Genomic DNA, 24,217 nt, shown 5'->3' with positions numbered 1-24,217 from the left:
CAACCTTCACCAGCGCACGCAATTTGTTGCATTTTCGTGCATTTTTCATATTTGGCTTCCATTCTGATGAAGTTAATGAACAAAGATTATATGTAGAGACTCACTCAAATAGACACGCATGGAACTAGAACCCAGAACCTTTAGCGGCGGGATCATGAGCTGGATTAATGTAAGCAAAGAAATCAAGAAACTTCACATACCTAATCTTACATCACTTCCCGCTCCATGCTGCAATTACTATGACAACGTAAGGAACCAAACAGAAAAACGTGAAGAATATTAAAGAAATACGTAAGAGAATTTTCCGTTATACTTTACTGATAATCTTTGTTGAAATCGACGAGAAAGAAAGCGTAGCGGCAAAACAAGGAAAGCATAAGTTTGGAAACAAAGGAAGATTTCGTGAAGAAAAATCAATGATGAAATTAGCGATGCGGAAGGAGGAAGACGGGTGAAATATGTCCTTGGATTTCCAGCAAAGATATAGTAATCAGTCGGTGTTAAAACGGTGCGAAACCTCAACCCGGAGATTTGAGGAAAAAAAGAAGAAATGAAAAAAAAAAGAAACTTTTCTCTTCGCTTCCCCCCCCCCCCCCCCAACCATTCTAAATTCGGCGTTCCTTCATTCTACTTTTAATTATATTTCCATGTCTTCTTCTGCTCAAAATTTCCCGATGTTTTTCTTTATCTCTTTTCTTGAGCGAGGTCACCCTTTTCTTTCAATTTATTATTTGTGTCAGTGAGTTATTATGGAACAGTGCGTTTCAGCATATTCATGAGCAATTTAAAGAAAATCGAATTTTGTGTAGTTTCAAATTCAAACATCAAGGTAGACAAAGGTTTAAATATGTGTCGGATACAGTAACGTGCTGAATTTTTTAGTTCGTTAGAAAGTTTTGTGTAAGAACAAAAGGATCGTTATTAACAATTTGTAAAGATTATAACAACAATAATTTTCTACACTGTATAGTCAGTAATTATAATGATTTTCACCGATCCCAAAGATCAATTGTACTTTAATGTATTCAGCAGGTATATTTTAACGTATTTATAATGTATACTTCAATGTATTTATCATGTATATTTTAATGTAATTAGTAATTTACTTTTAAATTTACAATTTTATTATCAAATCTTATATTATAAATTTGTAACTTACATATCTATACATCTATACGTACTGCTGTACTAAGGCTCATCAGCTGTTTTTCAGCAGGATATTGTCAGCATAAATAAATAAATAAAGACAAAGAAGATAGAGGCAGAGAAAGAATATAAACTAAAGAAGATCGGTGATGGAAATAGAAACAAGGTGATAGAGAAAAACAGAGAGGAAATAGAAACAAAAGAATATCGAGAGAGAGGGGGAGAGAAAGAGAGAGAGAGAGAGTAGAAACAAAGGAGACCAAGAAAGAAAAAGGACAGAAACAAACGATGATATCAGAGAGAAAGAATAGAAAAAGAATATGATCGAGAGAAGGAGAGAGAGATAATGAATAGAAACAGAAGAAAGAAAATGAGTTAATAAGCAGGATAGCAAAGAGAAAACAATACCAGGAAGAGAATGCGAAAGGGAGAAGACTTCGAATAGCAGACAAAAAAACTGATTGAAAGATGCACGAAATAAAGAACAGATAGGTAAAGGAGATACATGTAGAAGGTTATAAGACAAGTTGATAAGTTTTCCTTTTCTCTCATATATTTGACGGTTTCGATAGCCCGTTTCTTTTACAGAGAGCTACGCTACTCACAACACCTCGAAGGGTCCCCCTCTTGTACTGACATTATGTAATTATCAATAACAGACCAAAAATAAGAAAATGGTGAAAAGTTGACAAGTTTCCCTTCATCGTGTTAAACTTCATCCAATAGTTCTCTCCAACTCCCAACTGTGCAGATTTTCGTGCAGGCGTCGATTCTAAAGCAGCCTGCTAGGCTCGCACGCTCTCCCTGAACTTAGTGAGCACGCTTATAAGAAAAAATATGCTTGAGTTAAGCGGCTTACAAGGAGCTTGCAACTTTTCGAGAAAGGAGACGCTGGAACATGCCATTGTTAACCTAGTTGTCTCTGCGCATTGTTTTGCTCCTTCATCATGGCGTTGTAAGGGAGGAAAATCTTCTTAGGAACTCCACCGACGTCCAGAAATGTTTCATTAAAATCTGTACTCTTTTTCTCAGCATCATTCCCTCTCACACTTTCATTCTTCACCTTCTAACATTCTCGCTTTCTTCTTCTCTTACACTCTCTCTCTCGTGTCACCTTTCAATTTCCTCTCCATTTTATATCTGCACTTTCTCTGCTACCTTTTCTGGATATTCTTATCTCACCTGCCAATCATTTCTCTCTCATCTCTCTCTATCTATCCATCTATCTAATTATCTTACATACTTTATTTCTTTATATCTCATGAACATTTTTCCTACCTCTGCTGTACAACCTTTTCCCTTTAGTATCTAAAGTATTTTCCGCTCATCTCTATTTACCATCATAAACATTCATTTTCCATGTTCTTTGCTTGTACCTCCTTGTCAATCTTCTATATTATTTAAATATCATGTTATCTCCTATCTTTATATCTCCTACATATCTTTCCTTTGCATGCTCTGTCTATTTTCTTGATATATTTGCTTCACGTCTCTTTTCGTTACATCTTCTGCACATTATCTGCCTTAATATATCCAACATAGTTATTGCTTCCACCTCAATTGCTATATTTATATTTGTTGCCCGTCTTCTTTCTTCAAATCTCCTACCCATCTACTTTCTTTATATCTGTCGTTCATTTACTCTATATTTATACATTCTTCATTTCATTCTTTGCATTTTCTATATTTGAATTCTCTTATTTAGCGTCGCTGTTCTAAGACTTTTGGCTAGTCACTTAGAAAAGAATGAGTGATGATATGATGTAATTATATGATGTGATGAAGAGTACACCCATGCTCAGTCCGGGATTTCAATTCGGAAACTTGAGTGGCGGGATCGAAATTCGACCACTTTACGTGTCGGCCAACAACCTGCCTTTTTGTATCTAATGTGCGTCTTTTCTGTAATTCTTGGCTCTCTCTCATTTTCTGTCGTTCATCTCGCCTTGGCTCATATCTCCCCATATTTTCTATTTTTCCTTCTCCTTTGCTTCTAATCTCTCTCTCTCTCTCTTTCCATGTTCTTCTTTTCCGTTCTTCTTCATTCCATCTTCTCTCCTCCTTTGCTATTGCTTTTCTCATCTCTTTCCTCTCTATATCATTATCCTTTCTCCTATAACTGTCCTGTCTCTCTCCTATCCTATCCCTGGATTTGCGTCTCTTTTCCATCACTTCTCTCTCTTTGCTCTTATTGTCTCTCACCTCTATATCCGTTAACCTACTTTTCTTGCCTTTCCCCTTTCCTCCCTTGTTCTCTTGCTATCTCTTCGAACCTCCGTATTTAAAAGTTTTATTTCTTGAAGTATATGCAGTTCTTTTAAACGCTTGCAAAAATCTGAGATTGAGTATATTATATGTATTTGCTATACAAAAGAACACCCAACATTTTTCAAAGCCTACATACATAATTAAAAACTTCCCCGAAAAATCTCATTCACCCTTGAAGCAGACACGCGTAGGGGTAAAACTTTTCATTATAACCGACAGGATTTCCACATTATTCGAGGATGCTGCGCTCTCCCGTCAGCTTAATGTATTCAAATTGCAGCTTCTGGCGACCGCGGACATCCCTGTTTCAATTTTTAGTTGTTATGCTGTCGAATATATTATCCACATATCCGAAGGCCCCGTTGGTTCCCTTATTAGAAGTGCCTGTATTTTGCATGACGTAATCGCCTTAGAGAGAAGGCCGAGGGATAAATTTGGAAAGCATCACCGAATACTCGGTTATTCTGACGTCGGCGCTGGCAGCGTGTCTGTAAAGACAGTCCACAGGAGGCTTCATAGATTCGCACCAAAATCGTGGTTTATAAATTTAAGTTTTTGTCTAATCCTGAATTTATTTGCACCTGGCAACCATGATAAGATATGGGCTTGTGGTTATCATTAACCCGATTCGATACTGAGACTAAATCAACAAGATACAGAGTTGCCAGTCAGGGGTACAAACTGTGTGGGTCCTGTATATTGTTACTGAAATGAACCTTTGATTACACGCAAACCCAGTGACATATACCGATTGAATTAGCTTATTTTACGTCGCTTTCCTGCGACTTTTGGCTAATCGCGACGATTAGGATGAGTAATGGTATGGTGAGACCCGTTTTCGATCCCCGGTGGGGGAGAACAGGGATTTTTTCCACCTGTTGTTCAAGCGGCTCCGGCGCCCACCCAGCGGCGTATAAAGTGGGTACCTGGAAGGCGGCCAGAGGCGTGATGCTGATCACATCATCCTCACCTTCGGCTGTGATCAAGCGAATGTGGGGTCCTAACTCCACACCTTCAGTACGCCTTTACGTCGTGGTGCAAAGCACAGGGGAGCACTTTACTTTTTCTTTTTTAATGGTATGGTGAAATTGACGGAGGAACACTAACAAAGAACTTCCTTGCCCAAGCTGGGATCCAAATCCGGAACCCGTGGCGTCCTGTGCTAACCACTTTGCCATGGAGGTCGGCAATGATGTGACATACCCGGGATTCGAACCTAATGTTGCTCGCATCATTCGTTCTTATCCTGGAAATTTACGTAGATAGGTAGAAGCGTCCTAAATATATGTAAATAATACAAATAGAAATGTATTTTCAAAAGGTTACAAGATTTTATAGTTTACAATGTCAAATTATCATCTCATCATTCGTTTTATACTAGGGATACTTCGTCCGCAGTGGGAGGGGCTGTAACTTTGTTTAATTTATACGCAAGAATTATACAAATCTCTTCTTCCTATCGCTCGTGATAATTTTGCATGTCAACAAAAAGTAAACAGATGTTGGCATCTTCTAGAGGGTTAAAGAGAACGTGTATGAGTCTTATATGAGCCAGAAGACATGGTTGGCTATAAACCTCACCCATGGGGCTGTTATTTGACCAATGATCTTGTTACTTTTTACATAACGAGTTACGGAAGACATCTAAAGGTGCGTCAGGTGGTTAAAAAAAAATACGAAGGCACGTAAGAGACGTCTGCGAAAAGAGGTTTCCAAGTCATAGGTATACGCAGCTTGTCTGTGCGTACACACATAACGGGTAAAGCTGCCTCGTTGTAATCACAGTTGCCCCACTATTAAACTTTGCAAGAAACAAGGGAAGGAGTTAGACGGTTCAATTGGTCTCACTGAAATCGTATGTAGGTTTCCAGTAGTGTCGCAGCACACAAATAGATGTCTCTACCTTGCTGTATTTCTTTAACGATTCTAATACACATATATTTTGTGGCGATAAGAAAAAGGAAATGAAAGAAAATTCCGTGATACCGAAAGATATAACGTAGACATTGGAAATTGATGTACTTTATAACCGACCACACCAAGGGTGCCCGTAGGATTTTTTTTCTCACGGGGGGAGAGACATAGAAACTTATATTATTATTATTATGATTATTATCATTATTATTACGGCTTGTTATTTTAATTACATGCAATTGAAATTTCCATATTCCGAATATCTGCATATAATTTGCATAACTGTACACTTAACATTAATTATTGCAGAACAAAAAGCTATTTTTGTAGTTAAATCAGTGTAAAATAAGCTTTAAGCTTAACCCTACTTGATGATGATGATGATGATGATGATGATGATAATAATAATAATAATAACAATAATAATTGCTGTAACTTGTAGCCTGGAAGTCTCAGAAAACAATATATTTTGTTGTATGATATCGCTACAATTTTACCATGCGAATTTCATAAACTATTTCCAGAAATCTCAAGGGAGGGCAAGTGCTCCTGGCCCTCCCTGCGGGCTTTCTTTCATCACACTTTGTAATTGTTCAGTATGTAGTTGAAATGAAGTGCTCTAACTGGAAATAGTTTCGCTCCTAGACACAGATGGCAATATGCAAATATGATACGCTTGGATGTATGAGTTAAACAGGAATTGAATATTTTTATTATTTCTAGTATTTCTGAACTGTATGTTCAACACTCTATTCATTACAACTATGTACACCATATAACAATCTGATGAACTAATGTGATTTCATTATAAACTCATAATAAGTTCGTAAACGATTGGAACCATAAGCAGGTCCACTATCGATATTATTGTTTCTCAAAGGACATACGTTTCTGTATTCTCAGAGACCCAGTGTTAAGTGAAGTCTAAGTAAAGAATGTCCAATAGACAATAGCCTGAGAAATCTGATGACGAAACTGAATAAAGACGCAACTACTAAAACTATATGAAATTTTCTCTTCGCAATTCTCAGAATTAAAATAAATTTGGGTCCATAGACACACCCATATTGATTCATATTCTTAAAAAAAACATATTGAGGATTTGGTGATTTTTCCGTAACTAAGATTGCAACCCTGAAAGGTCAAGTGGAGGATCAAAAGACCATAGATCAGTTCACAGGTAAAACAAGATGAGTTTCAAGATTTTGCTTATCCACCCGGTAAACTAGTTATCCCTTGAACGACGAGGCAAAACGCTGAGTGAAAATACACAACTTGCCCGGTTGGTGAAAGCAAGAAGTTTCAGCGGGCATCTAGAATTTCAAGCAGCTTCCCCACTGCCCCCTCCCCTCCCGACGAAAGGGTTGCAAAAGTTACCCCCTTTGCTAATTACCATGGACATTCGCGCGGGTTGCGTCCACTAGTGCGGAACCCTTGGTATTTTCTCAAATGAATGCCTTGTTAAGGATACTGCCTTCTCCCCAGTTACACGTTGCCAGGACTTGTGAAAGTCAAATTGGGTCCATTTAATTGAGAGTGGGCAAAGTTCTGGGCCTTGTGGATCAAAACACAAATGAAGGCATCGTCAGGTCTGAAGGTATCCCCTATCGTAGCACTTAATTTCACTTGCAAGTGCTTCCGAGAGTGAAGGTGAAATGAGATCGGGTGCTGATTTTGGTATGATATTCTTCTTGTAATCGTTGTAAAACTGCAATTTCAGTGTAGGCCTTGTAGAGCACTGCGATTCTTTAGTCAGATATTTATCATATTTATTAACCAAACACTATGGCGCAACAGCCTTTCGAAGGAGTTCTTCATTGGGTGACGCGTGGTCTGCCTATCGAGTCCCATCGCAGCTGCTTTCTACACCGCTAATTCATCTTGTTCTCTACTGGTCCACAACCGACATTTTGAGGCTCCCACTGGGGATCGAACATACAGAAAAGATCACGAAGAATACAATAAAACAGACGTTCACCCGCAACCGCCACATGCTCTCCACCCAAGATGGTGTGTGAAGTACCTTCCCTTCGATGTGATCTCTCCAAATCCAAACAGAGACTTTCCCAACGGGAAAAGAGCATGAAAAAAGTCATTTCCTGCCAATTAAAACTGTGTGTAACCCTATTGATATCCTTGTAAATGTACATGAAAAGTGTTAAAACACAAAGCAAACGTATTGGTGTGTGATATCGAATTATAACACCATTAAGCCTTGCTTCCATGATATGGAAAACTCAATATGCTGACCAAGGCAGTAATTTATTTTATTATAAAACATAAACTAAACGTAACGTTTCAACCTTCTAGCAAGGTCTTCTTCAGACTCGGCACCAAGTACAAATGTAACAAGGTACAAAATGGGGGACTGAGGATAAACAAAGAATGGAAGAAGGTGTTAGAAAGAGTGGAAAGGACAAGAGTGAAAGAGGAGAGAAGAAGGAAGAAGAATGAAGGAAAAAGAGCGTGAGATAAAGAGTCCAACCACATTCTAGATGGAAGAATATATGTTTAGCCTTTTAGGTGAAAGTACAGTTAAGGGAAAGCCACCTGCTAGAATGTTCCAGAACAACTTTCTAATAGTCTGGAGGGGAGTAATGTTTGTGTATATATATCGTCCTGTTTCTCTACCTTGTTACATTTGTACTTGATGCAGAGTCTGAAGAAGACCTTGCTAGAAGGTTGAAACGTTACGTTTAGTTTATATTTTATAATAAAATAAATTACTGCCTTGGTCAGCATATTGAGTTTTGTGATATCGAAAAAAAGTAAAACGTGTCAGGGTATATTACCAACATGACGGCCATCTTGAAACCCGAAATGTTTCTCTTTACATGTAGTTTGATAGATGCTGATATTAACCTCATTCATTTATATAAATTCCTTCACCAGATTTGTAATCTGTATTAGTAACGCTCGTTGAAGTCCTTCGCAATACACGTTCTTTTTGAGTTAGCACCATCGCCAATAATGCCACCTACAACGAAAAATATTTTGTGGTTCAAACAGGGTTAGAGTTAGGTTACAATTAAGAGTATGGTCATGTTCTTCGTGAAATTCTGGCCCATTTTGATGTGACATGACCACTTTTCAATTTAAGAAAAATGAAGTTGACTCCAAGTTAGTGGACTTCGAGATGGACACCATGTTGATAACATATCCTAACAATCTTGGGGGTAAAGGGGGATACCTTCTGGTAAGGCACGCTAGAGTAAATCTCACTTCTCCGTTGTACACCCCGGTAACTGCTTCTAGCGGGCCAACGAGGTTCTGACGAATGGATCTACGGCCAGAATAATAATCTCTGGAGTCTGTTGTCCCGTGTTTGTCCTTGGGTGTGCTGAGTGGCCGATGAGAGTCTCAGCTTTCAATAGGTAAGGTTGTTTTTGTCCTCACAGACAGTATAGTTTTTTGTTCTTTTTAAGTTATAAATGAAATAATAGTTTAAGAAAAATTTAGTTAGAAAGATTTCAACAGGCCTATTCTATTTTCTTGCTTGGTGAATCTCCTCAATTTTGTTTTAGTTAACGGACTTATCGCAGTATTATGTGACGGGAAAATATAGTCTGTCGGCTGAAATGCATAAAATATAAACATCAATCAATCAGTATACTAACAATCGCCTCCTTTCCTACACCATTCATCGGAATATTTGGTTCTTGTTTTCTCACGTATTTGTTTTAAATTGCCACCTGTGCTACCTGTTATTTAAACCTGAGTATTTCTTGGCCACCGCAAGTGACTCGCTACCCTGTGGGCCGCTTAGTTCTAGTTCGTGGCGGTCTCCCAGTGCGCGACAACCTTAGCAAAAGTTTAAGTTGTTCTCCCTATCCTCTCCGCTGTGTAAGTTTCTCGATGTATTTTACGGTGTCACCCTGTATATATATTTACCCAGTGTTAAAACATTGACCCTCCGTTTTACGCAGTGTTGACACGAAGCGTTAATGTTCAACACAAAACCAAAACTTTACTGAAATTATTTACTACGCGTAAATCAGATACAATTCTAATTCTGTGATACTCTTTTAGAATTCCGTGAGATTTCTCTTAAACGTCACATTAAATACAAGCCTGTTCACTGTTATATTTGCCCCGGTGTAGAACCAGACGTAAAAATCTGAAAGAGCAGAAAAATATTGAAAATGAGTAGTCTTAATGAAGGGGGATTTGTACAAGGGCAGAGCGCAAGGACAGGGGAGAAGGGGGGAGGGGAGAATATTGACAGGACAGTGGCAAAAGCAAGAGCTGAAAAATTCCGCACACGGTCGTGTCCTCCGTCAAACAGCAAAATGAAAAAAAAAGGTTGGTTCTGTAGATTGAGGCTGCTGTTGCAGAAAAGAGTGGACGAGCTGAGAGCGGAGAGAAAAGCGCTGGAAAAAAGAGAAATGCCGATAAATTGAATTACAGCCTTTGGATGAATAAATAAGTCAACGGTCGGCCAAGAGGGTCCGAACGTGATGCGCAAGCCGGATGCTGGATGGCAATCCCCAAACTCTTTTTCCATATATTTTTTTCCAGAAGCATCAGCGAATCTCCAGTCTTCATATGTTCATATATTTCATAACCATATCAGGATTACTTAGAAAAAATATCAAGCAATACTTTGTATGAAATTAAACACGTTGTTGATTGAAATGTAAAAAAGTAATAATATTTGTGCATAAGGTATTGCGCTATATACGTATGAGTGGATCAAAAATTCAAATATCCTTCAGGATTGTTTTTCGGAAAACAATAATATTTTGAACCAGGACGAGGTTCTGGTTTCTTCTTCTCTGATATATTCCCTTTCCTTCCCGTCTTTATTTTACAGACGTTTATCTAAAACTTTCGTCAAAATTTGATTTTTAAAGTCCTCTTTACGCTCAAACAGGATAATTGGGACGTGACCTACAGTTTAAAGTTTCGTCTGAATTACTGTGTAATGTGTCTCCACCGCGGATAGAACCCGGTACTCTCCGATTAGAAGGAGTCCCGAGTTCGATACCCGGTGGAGACACATAATGGTTTGGATGCTACTTTAAACTGTAGGTCCAGTTCCAATTAGCATTACTGTGCATGAAGTGGACTTTAAGCACCAATTCAATGAATCAATTTCTGAATATAAAGCAACCGTGTTAGCTACTTCGCTCTCAGGGAGGAACAGACGTGTATGTTTCGTTCTTGGTCTCGTCTCGATTGCATCTCGATTTTGAAACGATCCTACCGCCATGGATTTAGTTTCTGAGCTGAGTTGTATACAGTAACAACACAGGTTGATGACTACAGTAATTTATATTTATATTTGTGGGGATTTGATTCATGCGTTGATCTTATCTAACCTATCGCAACGTAATTTGAGAAAATACTCGGTGTTGTTGAATGAGGGAACATAGATTTCTTGTAGCATTGGGTAACTGCGAGAACATGTAAGATAATGTAGCCACTAACAATATTACCAACTGTAAGTATAAAAAAAGCACTCAATCACGTGCAAAATGCACGCCAAATAAGTTTGGAGCATCTAGATTTCCAATGGCGCAACAATCTGCATTCTTCAAATGATCTCAACACGATCTCAAACTAGAACTTCTGAAACGAACATCACATAAATGTGTCTTGCACATGGTATGGTGTGTTTGGAAACATTAGGGACCAAGGTAATGAAAATATCAGCATGAGTTGAAATGCAAAGTGGTGTGGATTAAATGTTGACGCAGAGATGCAAATGAGTGAGGTTTTGAGAGAAAAACAGGAGGTAGTTGTGCTGCATCAGAGGTGACAGGAGATTGTCCCTTCTGAAGTGGAGGCAAAATTACAGTCTAGCTCCGAATTCAGTGTCTGTTATTTTGACAGTTGAGGTAATAAAGCGCCCTTGCTAATAACTTATATTTTCTTATATGAAGTTGACGTTACTTGTTAATCCTATTTCTCCCGGATAAAAGATTGTGGGGTATATCCCCTTTAGAGACAACTCTTGCATCCGAATTTTAAGGATCGGGAAGTGGTGGAGATACGGTTATCTCTCGGGAATCAGTTTGTGTGCATCTTAGCCCGGAGATCGATCCCAGATCAGTCAGATGCCCTACTCTAGGATCCGAATTTCTATGACATTACCCCTGCATAAAGTGGCTCTGGAATTCGCTCAGCCCATAATAAATAGGCACCTGTGGCGGGGGCAACAAAAGAGTATGAATTAATGTTACGGGAACTTTACATATACGTAGTATTTGTTACTTGTGCGGTGTATGGAGCAAGAATCAATTATTGTGTAAAGGTAAGTATAGTTCATGGGGGAAGTATAATACAGTTATTTACATTCTTACAAAATAGAATTAGTTTTTATTAAATAGTAGACAAAGAAGATTTTAGCGAAATTTAGGGCATCTCGTGGTCTGTGCAGTCTTAAGTTTTCATGTGTTGATAACAATTGTTTGTTTCACTAAAATACCTTTTCACTTTCCACCTGCCAACCAATTCCAGTTTATGTTCGAACACCTCCAGTAATAATCCATCGTTTTTGAAAGTTGTGGTGCGAACACGAGATACAACCTAACACAACACGTAAGAAGGATGGAGGAAAACAAATTCTGCAGCCTCCATATTTAACCCTTGCTACGAACGAAGAGGAAACCTTCTGGCTCAGAAGAAGAAGAGGGGGAGAGAGAGAGAGAGAAAGAGAGAAGACTGAAGGATTTCGCCGCTTCATTTGAATTGGATGAACTTCCTCGGGGTCGTAAAGGGAAGCTCACAACGGCTCTAACTTGGGGGCAATTCGTAGAAACATTTAATGGTCCGAACAGGGTTCCGCACGGACTCGAAGTCATAGCACGTCTCTCACTTAAGGAAAAGAAGCTGTGGTTTTGGTGGTACATTTGGGAGATATCGATTAATAATACCTTCTCCCACCTTGTGTGAGAAATATGAGCGGTTTCATGGAGCGAAATGGTTATAAAGTGAAAAATATTTCTCCATGTTTCATCTCCTCGTTTTAGCCTATTCTTGCGGATGGAAAGGAAGGAGAGTCTTGTTTAACTTTTATCCGTTACTATGGAAACCCTTACATCAATGTTCAAATTTGAAAAAGAAAGAGTATGAAGTTGTTACATTCTCATTAGTCTGTTGCTCAAAATATAAAGAAAATAATTATGCATGACCAGTGGTGGCAAGTGGTAAAAAACTTAAATGGTAAGTTTATTTACCTACAAAATCAGACAATCTACAAGGTAGGTAAGTGAATGGATATCAACTTGGGCACTTTGCATCGTCCGTTGATGGACTAAATCAAATAAGACTCTTTACACGGTAAGTGGATGGATTAAATCTAATCAGAAACTTTAAATAAGTGGATGGATTAGGACAAGTAAGACTCTATACACGGTAAGTGTGTATATTGAATCAAATAAGACACTTTACACGGTAAGTAGGTAGATAAAATCGAATAAGACACTTTAAAAAGTATGTGGATGGATTAAATCAAATCAGACACTTTGTACTGTTAATTGAAGGATTAAATTAAACATGACACATAACAGGGTAAGTTGGTGGATTAAATCATGGTAAGTGTCTGGATTGAATGAAATGAATGGATTCCTTACACTATAAGTGAATGGATTAAATCAAGCCAAATACTTTACTTGGAACGTGGACAAATTAAATCAAATAGAACTCATTACACGGTAAATGGGTAGATTTAAACAAACCAGACACTTTACACGGTAAGTGGATGGAGGTGGATTAAATCAAACCAGGCAATTTACACGTAAGTGGACGGATTAAATCAAATCAGACGCTTTATACAGTAAATGTGTGGACTAAATCAAAATAACCGTCTTACCAAAGATTAGGTTAGGTTAGGTCTTACATAGTAAGTGGATGGATTAAATCAATTCGGACACTTTACGCAGTAATTGTATGTATTAAATAAAATCAGACACATTAAACAGTAAGTAAGTGGATAAAGTAAAATCAGACACTTTATACAGTAAGTGTGTGGATTAAATCAAATATGAGTCTTACGTGGTAATTAGATGGATTAAAACAAATCAGACAATTTACTTAAGTGGGGTGATTAAATCGAACGAGACATTTTACGCGGTATGTCGGTGGATTCAACCAAATATACACGGTAAGTGGATGGAACAAATCAAAAGGAACTCTTTACACGGTAAGTCGGTGGATTATACCAAATAAAACACTTTATACGGTAAGTGGATGGAACAAATCAAAAGGGACGATTTACACGGAAAGTCGGTGGATTAAACCAAATAAGACACTTTACACGGTAAGTGGATGGAACAAATCAAAAGGAACTCTTTACACGGAAAGTCGGTGGATTAAACCAAATAAGACACTTTACACTGTAAGTGGATGGAACAAATCAAAAGGAACTCTTTACACGGAAAGTCGGTGGATTAAACCAAATAAGACACCTTATACGGTAAGTGGATGGAACAAATCAAATGAGATTCTTTACACGGAAAGTCGGTGGATTAAACTAAATAAGACACTTTATACGGTAAGTGGATGGAACAAATCAAAAGGGACGATTTACACGGTAAGTGGGTGGATTAAACGAAATCAGGCACTTTACATGGTAAGAGGATGGATTACATCAAATCAGGCAAAGCAAATCTCATTGCAAAAAGAGGGTAAAAACAAGTCAAGGTGCAGTTATAAAAATATAGCAAGCAAACTGTATTACGAAAATGAATCGCAAACTGCATGCTTAACTGAAGACAGCGTACTTACTGCATATAGAAGAGAACGTTCAATCCAGCCAGCATCACAATAGGTAGGATGCAGTATCCGAGAACAGAAACTACTGCTCCCAGATTCAAACCGGTGGACGTCATCAAGTGAAGAAGGGCGTATATGCCGAAGCATCCCAAAACTCCAATACCATAAATATAGCCGAAGTGAATCTTCCCCGACTGAAATATAAACAATTACGATGTTTTAGTTTCCTAAGTCAAATGATATTATCGTCGAGAAGCTGAGAATTTCTCTGCATATTTACAAATGTTTGGGTATGCCAGTATTATTTTTACCTTGCCCTATTCCCTGCCCCAGCCATCCTGGAGGAAAGCCGTGCACAGCGTAAGAGAATGGGAGAAAATCGAGTTGACAGAGCAAATCTGTACACGCTGCAGCAAAGGATGGTAATTGCAGTCGTTTTCCGCCTCTGCACGCAATCCGGTTCCCTCTCACGTTTTCACTGGTGGAGCGTCTCGCGTCACTACTTACGCAGAGACTTGTTTTCGTTCGCCCACTCCAGAGATAGTTGGGACAAGGTATATGTTTACTGTTGTAGTGGAAGCCTCAGTACTGATTTGGGTATAATTAATGAAAATAATATAGCAACCAGGAAGAAATACAGAAACCTCATTCGACATGATTTGCAGTGCAAGAAGGATTCATTGTATTTATTTTACCCTCCCTTTTCTGACAGTTTTGGCTAATCAGTATTATAAGAATGAATGATGATTAGGCTACATGAAACTGATAAAGTAATACTCACAAAGAAACAGTCGATCTTAGAAGCTTGGTCTGAATTTGTTTGAATTTTTCTTTTAAGTCCACTTTTTGTACAGATAGGCTAATCGGGACTGGACCTAAAGTTGAAAATGGGATCGGAACTACTGTGCAATGTGTCCCCGCCCGGTATGGAATCCGGGACCACTATGCCATCGGGAAGGTGTTTTTTCTTGAGTACTGATTGATTGATTTGGTGTTTTAAGTCTACTTTAGGCACAGTAAGGCTAATTGGGACTAAACCTACAGTTTAAAGTGGGATCCGAACCACTATGTGCCTCCACTATTCTTGAGTATGATAAAGCTTGAAGTGGTATAAGGTTTTATCGTTTCAAGATGTAATACTCAATTTATCATAGACGCTTCACCGCGGTTGTTCTTTCATGTCACCCATTCATCTTCATCGCTGCGATTAGTCTAGATAGGTAAAAAAGCGAAGTGAAATAATATTTTCAAATACGAAATTATGTATATAAATTTGAACAGGATAGTTCCACAGATGTTCTAAGAACTACAGTTCAAAAGAACTAGAGATTATGAATATACCCTTCACTTAATTTATCTTCTTACATTTGTGCACACAAAGTAGTGTTTTAAAATTTATTCATTTCTGTCTCTTCTTTTCTTACGGCACGCAACTGCACCATGTACCAGCATATTTTTTTCGTAATGAGAATATAAACAAATAACTGTACATATTGAAGAAATACAGATAAATATATTCTAATTAACATAGCACAGTGGCTTTCATCACGAATTTCGTTCTCTTCAAAAATAAGTCTTACGAAAGGAATCGAAACTTTTTCCAGTAGACATAAGCACTTATTATGTTTGTATCTGTATCACGAGAAAATGCAGAATGTGAGAAACATTATTACTATGAATGATTTAAAGTTTCACCTGCAGGTATTAAAATTTACCCATATGTCTGCATTATTCTGCATATGTAAAGTCTTCAATTGCCCGATACGTTCCCTATTATTCAAATTATGAAAACGACTTGTTGTTCTTAAAACTGATTATAGATGTCTCTCTCTCTCTTGACTTGGTTAAAGTCATATGTTCTGCACAATATTTAGAAATGTCCAATGAATATGCAATGACTATGCAGTGAAGTTCCTATTCACCGACAAGATCATACTTTAATTCGTATAACTTAGTATTGCGAGAGGTTTTTGGAGAGATAGAACTTTTCTCACTGGGAGTAATCTATACTAAATAAATATTTTGAATAGCTTTTAGTCTAGGGACGAATATGAATGAACTTTTGGAGCATCAACTTTTTCATTCAAAAATATGGATGTAAAATTGTAGTAATTTTCAGTGTATAGGGTGTCTATAAAGTCACTTAACATTTCTGCATGAACAGGATTTCTGGTACAAAATACAATATGTACTGAAACTAAATCAGTATAACTCAATGTGACCACCTCTCAAGTCTAGGCACATATGCCAACAATCCACCACAGCCCGAAACACCTTCTCCAACATAGCTGGTGTAATCTCAGCAACTGCGGCCGTTATGCGTTGTTTCAACTGGGCTATGCTGTGGATCCTCACCACGTACACCTTAGATTTGATAAACCCTCAAATGAAAAAGTCTAAGGGGGTCAGATCGAGAGGGGGCAACTCCCCGTTGCGAGACACGACCAATCCATCTACTGGTGAAAACTTCGTTTAGGTGATCACGAACGATGATGGCAAGATGGGGTGTTGCCCCATCCTGTTGGTGCATAGTAAGAAGCTTCGTGTGCCCCAATCCACCGTGCTATGAGCCACAGTTGGTAGATGCTGGGATTGTGGATACTGAGTCGCGTGGTCGATGCGGTGGGGCTACATGGGATCGCGTCCTGTACATTTTCCACAATTTGTGTTGTTACGGCTGAATTTCCGAGTGAAGTCCGTCCGCACCTGTTCATACGTCATTCCATGCAGACGAGCACAAACAACGACTATTCTCTCTTCTATAGAGTACATTTTATCAGATCACTTGGAAAAGGAAAAGATTTGTCATTAGTTCATTGAAATGTTAAGTGACTTTATAGACACACTGTAATAATAAAGTGAAATATGAAAATTTCTCGCTCACATAACATTACAACCAAATTAACATTTCGTTGCATATCGCCATGAAGTATGATATTGAAATAAATCTGTGCCCTGCTTGCGTCACTTGCTACGTTATCCTCGCCTATCTGCAACCAAACCAGCGCTGCTCAACGTTGGGTTGCATACGCAACAGGATAGGCAAGCAAGGCAAAGTGGTTGAATGGAGTTTACATTTCATATTTCAATGTGTTTTATTACTTTACGGTCTTCTTTCCCCTCTCTTTTCATCAATGGCGATGATGAGGAAAATTGATGATATGATGAAGCATCACATGCCAGGACCTGGATTCGAACCCAGAACCCCTGTCGTCGTAGTAGACTGTGCTAACTACTCTGCCACGGAGGTCGTTTCTACCTGCGTTTCAAAGATCTATACGTTAATGATGATGAGGATAGTAAATGCAATGCTGAATATGAACTAGTTTCATATGTTTCCACTGGACATCAAGATATTTGAGCGGCTATGTATGTTACACTGAAACGAGTCAAGACATACAAAAGTCAGGTCGAGACAGTTGATACTCTCGCACAGCGTGACAGGATATGATGGAATACCCTACTTTCATCCCTGACTTATTGCTACTTTCGTCTTGTTCGACTGTTGACAAATCTTTTGTGTTGTTCTATTTTTTTTTACTTTGTATCCTTCTAGGTTAACCGCAACAATAAGGTGAAAACATTATTAAATAGATGAATACAAAAACGTTGATGCGTTACTCATGGATGTAACCCCATAACCGTTTGAAAGGCTCTGAGGGAGGCCGAAATTTTTGTCAGATGCTGAATGTGGCCCATATAATATTCCACCACCCTCTCCCTCTAATTTCTTCATTGAGATAAAGCATAGAAAATAGTATACTCCATTTTATGGTCTGAGATATGGGCTCGCTACTAACGTATTAATATCTGGAACAATGTCCTTTGCATACCAGGTGTTTCATAAATAATTGAGGGGTTTCAAAAATTTAGTGCAAGTAAACTATTGCATTTTCGTTAATGAAACCAGTCCAGAACGAACGAGGAACTCAAACATTTTTTTAACACCTACAAATGTTCAATGTATGCACAACGGGTGACACGGAACGCATCATGTTTCGTTAAGCTGATAGTTCACATCCCTGCCGCTAGGCGACACTCAAATCACCCACATCACTCACATTGTTTTGTGAAATGTTTTGCTCCCCTAGATCACCGGAACTTACACCGTGTGAATTCTTTTTGTGGGGATTCTTCAAAGACAGGGTATTCGTCTTACCAATGTCGCGTGATAGCGCAACCCTAAGGGAGCATATCATCGCAGCAATAGACACTATCGATAGGCCCATGCTGATGAGAGTGTGGCAAGAACAATACTATAGTGTCGTTCGTTCTGGACTGGTTTCATTAACGTAAGTTCAATACTTTAATTGCAATAAACATTTGTAACCTTTCAAGTATTTATGAAACACCCGGTACTACTTTTCAAAGTGAACAGAAGTGAGTGTCACTGAACGGATTCCTTTCAAGAGAATTCATTGGTTCCTTACCGAAAACAACTGTTCACATTAGTTTGTTGTTTCGAACATGAACAAAACTTGCGCATCTGGGTTATGCATTTTGACGTAGTTGTCCTTTGAAAAAAACTAAATTCCATTTTCCAACTTGGCAGCTGTTGAATGCCTTTTGTAGGGAGGAATCACACAGAGAGTCATTTTAATTAAAGCTAAGGTTCTTCACGGGAGAATGAAGACAATAATATATTGAGAATATGTTCCATGTCTTTGAGTTTGAGTTTGAATTTTTAGTCCTCTTTATGCACAAATACATTTAAAAATTGACTGGGTAAGTTTTACCCAAACGGATTAAACAGTATACGCAAGTTGTCAGCGCAGATACAGTGTTGTTATTCTTGACCATTCTGTGAGAGAAAACGCCATCGCATTCACATGCAAAAGCTGATTGTTTAGGCGCCTAGAGAGTGCACGAGGCAACACACTGTCTGAAACTCAAGTTGCAGGCGTAAATATTCTTGCTTAACAGTACAGTTCTGTTTGCTTTAGCGTCCAGTGCAATTTCTCTCAAATTTCAGTCCGTGTGTGTATGCGCGCGTATTTGTGTGTTAGTTTTCTCTGTGAAATTCCAGTGTGTATTTGTGAGTGTATAATAAGATTGTGAGACTATTGAAATGCCAGCCGAATAGTTCGTTAGAACTATTTCACTAAAATTTTTATATATGACACTTGAGTGTAAATCGAATCATGTCGAGATGTTTGTGAGAAATTTTCACAGAAATTCCCTGGCGTTTGATCTGTACGTAAAGAAGCAGTTAGGCAACTTGCTCTGAGATTTAGAAAAACAGAAATTACAAGAATTACGGAAGTGAAACTTTTGCATGTCAATCAAAATGTCATCACAAGATGCCGGAAATGTGTGAATGCAGTTGGTTACCACTTTCAGCAGCTCTTATAACACAGATTATTACTCGTTATGCAATGTAAATAAAATTGTTAGCATGCTAAAGATATACGTGTAAAAATAAGCGCGACATCACGGTTCGAAAATGTCGGCATCCGCGCCAAGCCGCGCCGACTGCAGTCACACGCTATCTCGGCCCAGAGCCAAAATAAACGCACTGTACCTAGGTATATGTACATAATAATGTCCCGTATCTTGGCTGTACGATCTAAGGTATCGTGCTTTGGAGTCCGGCTACAGGACGCGGGGGTTGGCGCAAAAACTTATCTTAAGAGATTATGGCATTTGTATGAGACCGGTGGACACCCACCATAGTGAGGAACTTGAGAAGCACCGAATGAGCAGCGTAAACACGTAACGGAAACCTGCAACGACGACTGGAGGTTCGTCGTGCTGACCACACGTTAACCCGTAACTGGGTGGATGAATTTCCCACCTCGGTAGATGGAAGTGAGGCCGGCAGTATACATATAAATATATATCCAAATTTAGCCCCTCAAAACACATTATCGTAGCTCCGTCTTGAATTTTGAATTTGAATTTAAAATTTTGGGTGCGTCAGCACTAAGGCTATTTTGCACCCGTCACATTATACGGGGTCCAGCCCCTTATCGTTACACATAACAACTCTAACGTTGCATAACTAAAATCATAAAATATTAAAATCTTCTGACTTTCGTTAAAAGCTGAGGCTGTAAAGGAGCACTCAGCACAAATAAGGACAAAACACAGGACAACACAAACAAAATTATACTGGCCATGCCATTGGGTTCACTACGTGGAAGGAGCACCCCGTAGCTCCGTCTTGCATGCTGTACTAGTTTTATAAATTAATTGAGGAAATGTTTTATTTTCTTGCAATGGGCAAATCCTGACTTATCCCCGTATTAGGCGACGTACACAAATAGTCAAAAGGTCGACATGTCGATATTTCTTTTTAAAAAAATCAATGAATCTATTTGTAAACCAAATTTCATCCTCCTAACTAAAATTGTTCCTGACTTATAGACGGTTGTCTAGATGGACAAAGTTCACGATAGTCTCGTAAATTTTGCTGATCAACGCTCTGCAGAAATTTAAGAGACCACCGAAGTAGTAAACGTCTTGCAAAGGATAAGTACTTCGCTTCGGCTGAAAAGGTCTTTTGTGTGTGAGATAGAGAAGCTTTCTCTGAGGGGAATCTAAAGCTTTCTGAGAGATCTTGACGTTATCTGAGAGAACTGGTAATCCGGGATACAGCAGCCGAGTACCTCCTGACGTATCTTATCACGAGACATCAACGCTGAAAGTCGTTACTAAATATCTCTCTCTCTTTCCACGAAAACCTTCTTCCGCATCATCAAAACCGTTCGCCCGTGTCACTCATCCTGTCGTGGCTGCAACCCGCAAGGAACGAATGCTTGACGGGTTTCAGACGGCGCAGGATAAGAGGTAGACAGGACGATCAAGGGAGGGCTTCCGATGCTTTTTCGTCAAGATAAACAGGTTCCTTGCCTTCTCTTTGTCTTTAAGGTGTATTACTCTCTCTTATCGTCTCCACTGTAATTCGCTAGCTGGAGCATTAAATTTCTTCGGTACGGTACGCGTAAATAGTTTTGGTCATCCTAGCCTTGCACAACAAAGTGTATATACATTTGGGATACCAGGTGTGCATTTATTTCAATAACGTCGGACTAGGCACTGCTACTGAAAAGAGACCCGGCCATACAAGAGAGTTTCTCTCCATGTTACAAGCGGAAGCAATTTGGTGGTTACTATGCAGGACATGATGTTTGAAAAATGTGATAAATAAGAATTTTCAGATTCCCACGAGTTCCTTATGGAGGGGAAAAAAACGCTACAAATTCAACTTAATGTTACGGTTAATCAGATGTTTTTCTACGACAAATTAAATTTCCAACGTGTCCTCTTTCCGTTCAAGTGTTTTTCTACGCCATCGGAAGTTTGGTATTCCAAGGAGAACAAGTGAAATAATACTCCCATAAGCGTAAATCTAAGTTTTCTCCTCCTCCTAAAACCATCCAGCGCACAGACCTCTCTTTCCCAGGTCGCAGCGGTCAAATGTAGTTTGGCGAGGAGTAGTTTAAGGTCCTTGCGTTTGTCTGGACAAGAACTGTTTCTCCTGACCTTAATGTGAAAAATAGAAGCAAGTTATCAAAAAGGGAATACATTTAAGTCTGCTTTACGCTCAAGTGGGCTAATCGCGACTGTATTCGAACAATGTGGTTCCAATAGGAATTAAATCTAAGGATAGTATTGAGACGAGACAAGTCAGGACCTGGATGGGAGGGCATTTGGAAGGAGACAGAGATAATTGAGAGTCTCGTCTCCTGCGTGAGAAGGCCTCTTGCACTGTCGGTCTTGTCTTGGATCTCGAAATGCTAGAATACTAGAAAACAATTTTTGTCTGCATGTGTGCAACCACGCTGCACAGGTCCACAGTTTCCGCTAATAGATAAACTTTACAATGATCGTAAAAAAAGGACATGACCTTTTAAATAAAATAAAGCGGTACATATACAATACGTCACCGTACCAACTTTCGAAACATAATGAGGTCGTTAAGGGAAAGGACTTTTCTTCAAAATTCTTTCTGTTCGACGCCTCAGTGTGACACTTCGAAAACTTCAGTAATCATTTTATATTGCATGTATGCAACCACGCTCTACAGACTCACAGTTTGCTATAAAGGAATAACATTGTAATGACTGCCAACAAAGGTGATGACCTATTTAAATAATCAGCTGTATATCAACTTTGTATGCCTAAATAAGTAGCATACCAAGAATCTCGGACACTACGTTTCGTCTCGACTTTACATAAGTTTATCTTGTTATCAGTACCATCCCAAATCAACTCTGGGACTGGAACGATCAATATCCAAATACTGCATACCAAATCGAAATATTCTACTCAGAAAAAACGCGCAACGCATTAAAAAATGGAAATAAATATCTCCATATTCATGATTGATTGTTTAGGTTATTTTACGTCATTTTTCTGTCTCTTTTTTTTAGCTAATCGCGACGATAATGATGAGTGATAAAATGATGAAATGATAAAAGGACATTTACATAGAACTCCTATGCCCAGTCTTGGATTCGAACCCAGGATCCATGGCGTCGTAGCGTACTGTGCCAACCATTCCGCCACGGAGGAAGACTGAATGATTCACGACTGTAATTTTACGTAATAATTACATTTTATGAGGTTAAAGAATTTCCAGGAATAACAAAAATTATAAAGAGTATAATGTAGAGAAGACTTTGTTCAATAACAATTTGCCCCTTAAGATTTCGTTTAGATCCTACTTGTCTTGCAAATTCCAATTTAATATATTATGTATACGCAACTGCTCAATCACAATGATACGTAGTTACATCCACACAATGCAGGTTTCGAACCAGGAACTGCTGGCTTCGTAACACACTACGACGACCACTCAAACGAGAAGGCCGTTGTATTAATATCCAAACAAACATATGAATAAGCTACATAAAGCAGAAAAGAAACAAAGACGTTTGTGTTACACACTAACCATCGTGAGAATTTTACTTAATCTGCGCAGATCAAATCTGGAAGTATCGAACTTAAAACGACACATTCAAAACGTTATGAAGTAAATTTTTAGCTGGATGTTTAAATCAAAGATATTCGATGGAATAAGACAATTCAATTGACCTAATTGAATCTCTAGTAATGTAACAGCACTCTAACAGATGTCTCTGCCTTGCCATTTTCATCTAACGATCGAATATGTATCTAATATACTTACATCTTGTGATAATAAAAAATAGGAAATTAAAGGAAATTATGGGGTACTGAAAGATAAGACGTAGGAATGTGAAATTGATACTAGTTCTACATCTAATAAATTAATAATTGTAACCATTCATACATTGCAGTTGTTCGTGAGCAGCCAATCACGAATGCGTTGTGCTCTAACTGGAAATAATTTCGCGTCTGGACACAGATGGCACTAGTGGAAATACGATCCGCTTAGACGATAATTGCATAGTCTTATTATTTCTACTGCCTTTGGTTCAAATTGTCGGTTAAATCTTAAAGCTGGTTTAAATTTAATGTCACTCCATCCTCACGGACACATTATCGAAACCAATCCACACGCATGGACACATTTGAATGTGAGTGATTAAGTTGCGCCTCGCGTTGCAAAAGAAAAATGAAAAATACATATCTGCTCTGGTTTGCTTGTTTAATTGAAAATTAATTAAAAATTTGTTTGTCAATTTCGTCGCTTGCTACTGTTGTCAATCGAATATGGGAAATTTTCAAACAAAACGAAACCTTACGTAGGACTAATTAACGCAGGGCGATAATACCGACAAAGTGTCACAAAATAATAAAAAAAATGAATGAATATGTGACATCGGAGTTTGTTTAGCAAAGCTAAAAATTTATTCCAAGTTCGCGTCAACCTATGATATCTCAAGAACTACTACACGTAAAAAAACTTGATGGATGGAAAGGCTATACATAACAATCAATTCTATCTGGGAGTTTTGGGTCATACCCACGTGGGCATCTCACAAACAACTTGAGGTGCAAAGTTAAAACTTGGTGACCTGAGTGACCTTCAGAGCCGTAGTTAGCTGTAGTCACATTGGCGTTGATGCTAAAAATAGAAAGTTTGTAAGGAGTAAGTGATGAATGAATTTCAATAGCTGTTTGCAGTAGCGGCGATTAGGGGGGCGAGAAGGGGGCACTTGCCCCCCCCCCGCACTTTTAGCCACTTTTGTCCCCGCACTATGCTAAACCTTATCTACAAAGGGAAATATACTATCTTTACCCC

The 24,217-nt window shown here is 38.6% G+C and overlaps 1 protein-coding gene across 1 annotated transcript in view; it reads right to left on the bottom strand.

The window, feature by feature from the left end:
* Positions 1-24,217, bottom strand: part of LOC145988003 (uncharacterized) — a 174,700-nt gene that overhangs the window by 5,284 nt on the left and 145,199 nt on the right. Inside the window, exon 6 of the mRNA XM_083122841.1 lies at positions 14,059-14,240. Coding sequence (XP_082978967.1) covers positions 14,059-14,240 — 182 coding nt within the window. The remainder of the gene's footprint in view (positions 1-14,058; positions 14,241-24,217) is intronic.

Source organism: Lepisma saccharinum, chromosome 5 (assembly GCF_977018435.1).
Source record: "Lepisma saccharinum chromosome 5, izLepSacc3.1, whole genome shotgun sequence".
Classification (NCBI taxonomy): Eukaryota; Metazoa; Arthropoda; class Insecta; order Zygentoma; family Lepismatidae; genus Lepisma; species Lepisma saccharinum.
This window is presented reverse-complemented; position numbering and strand designations above follow the sequence as displayed.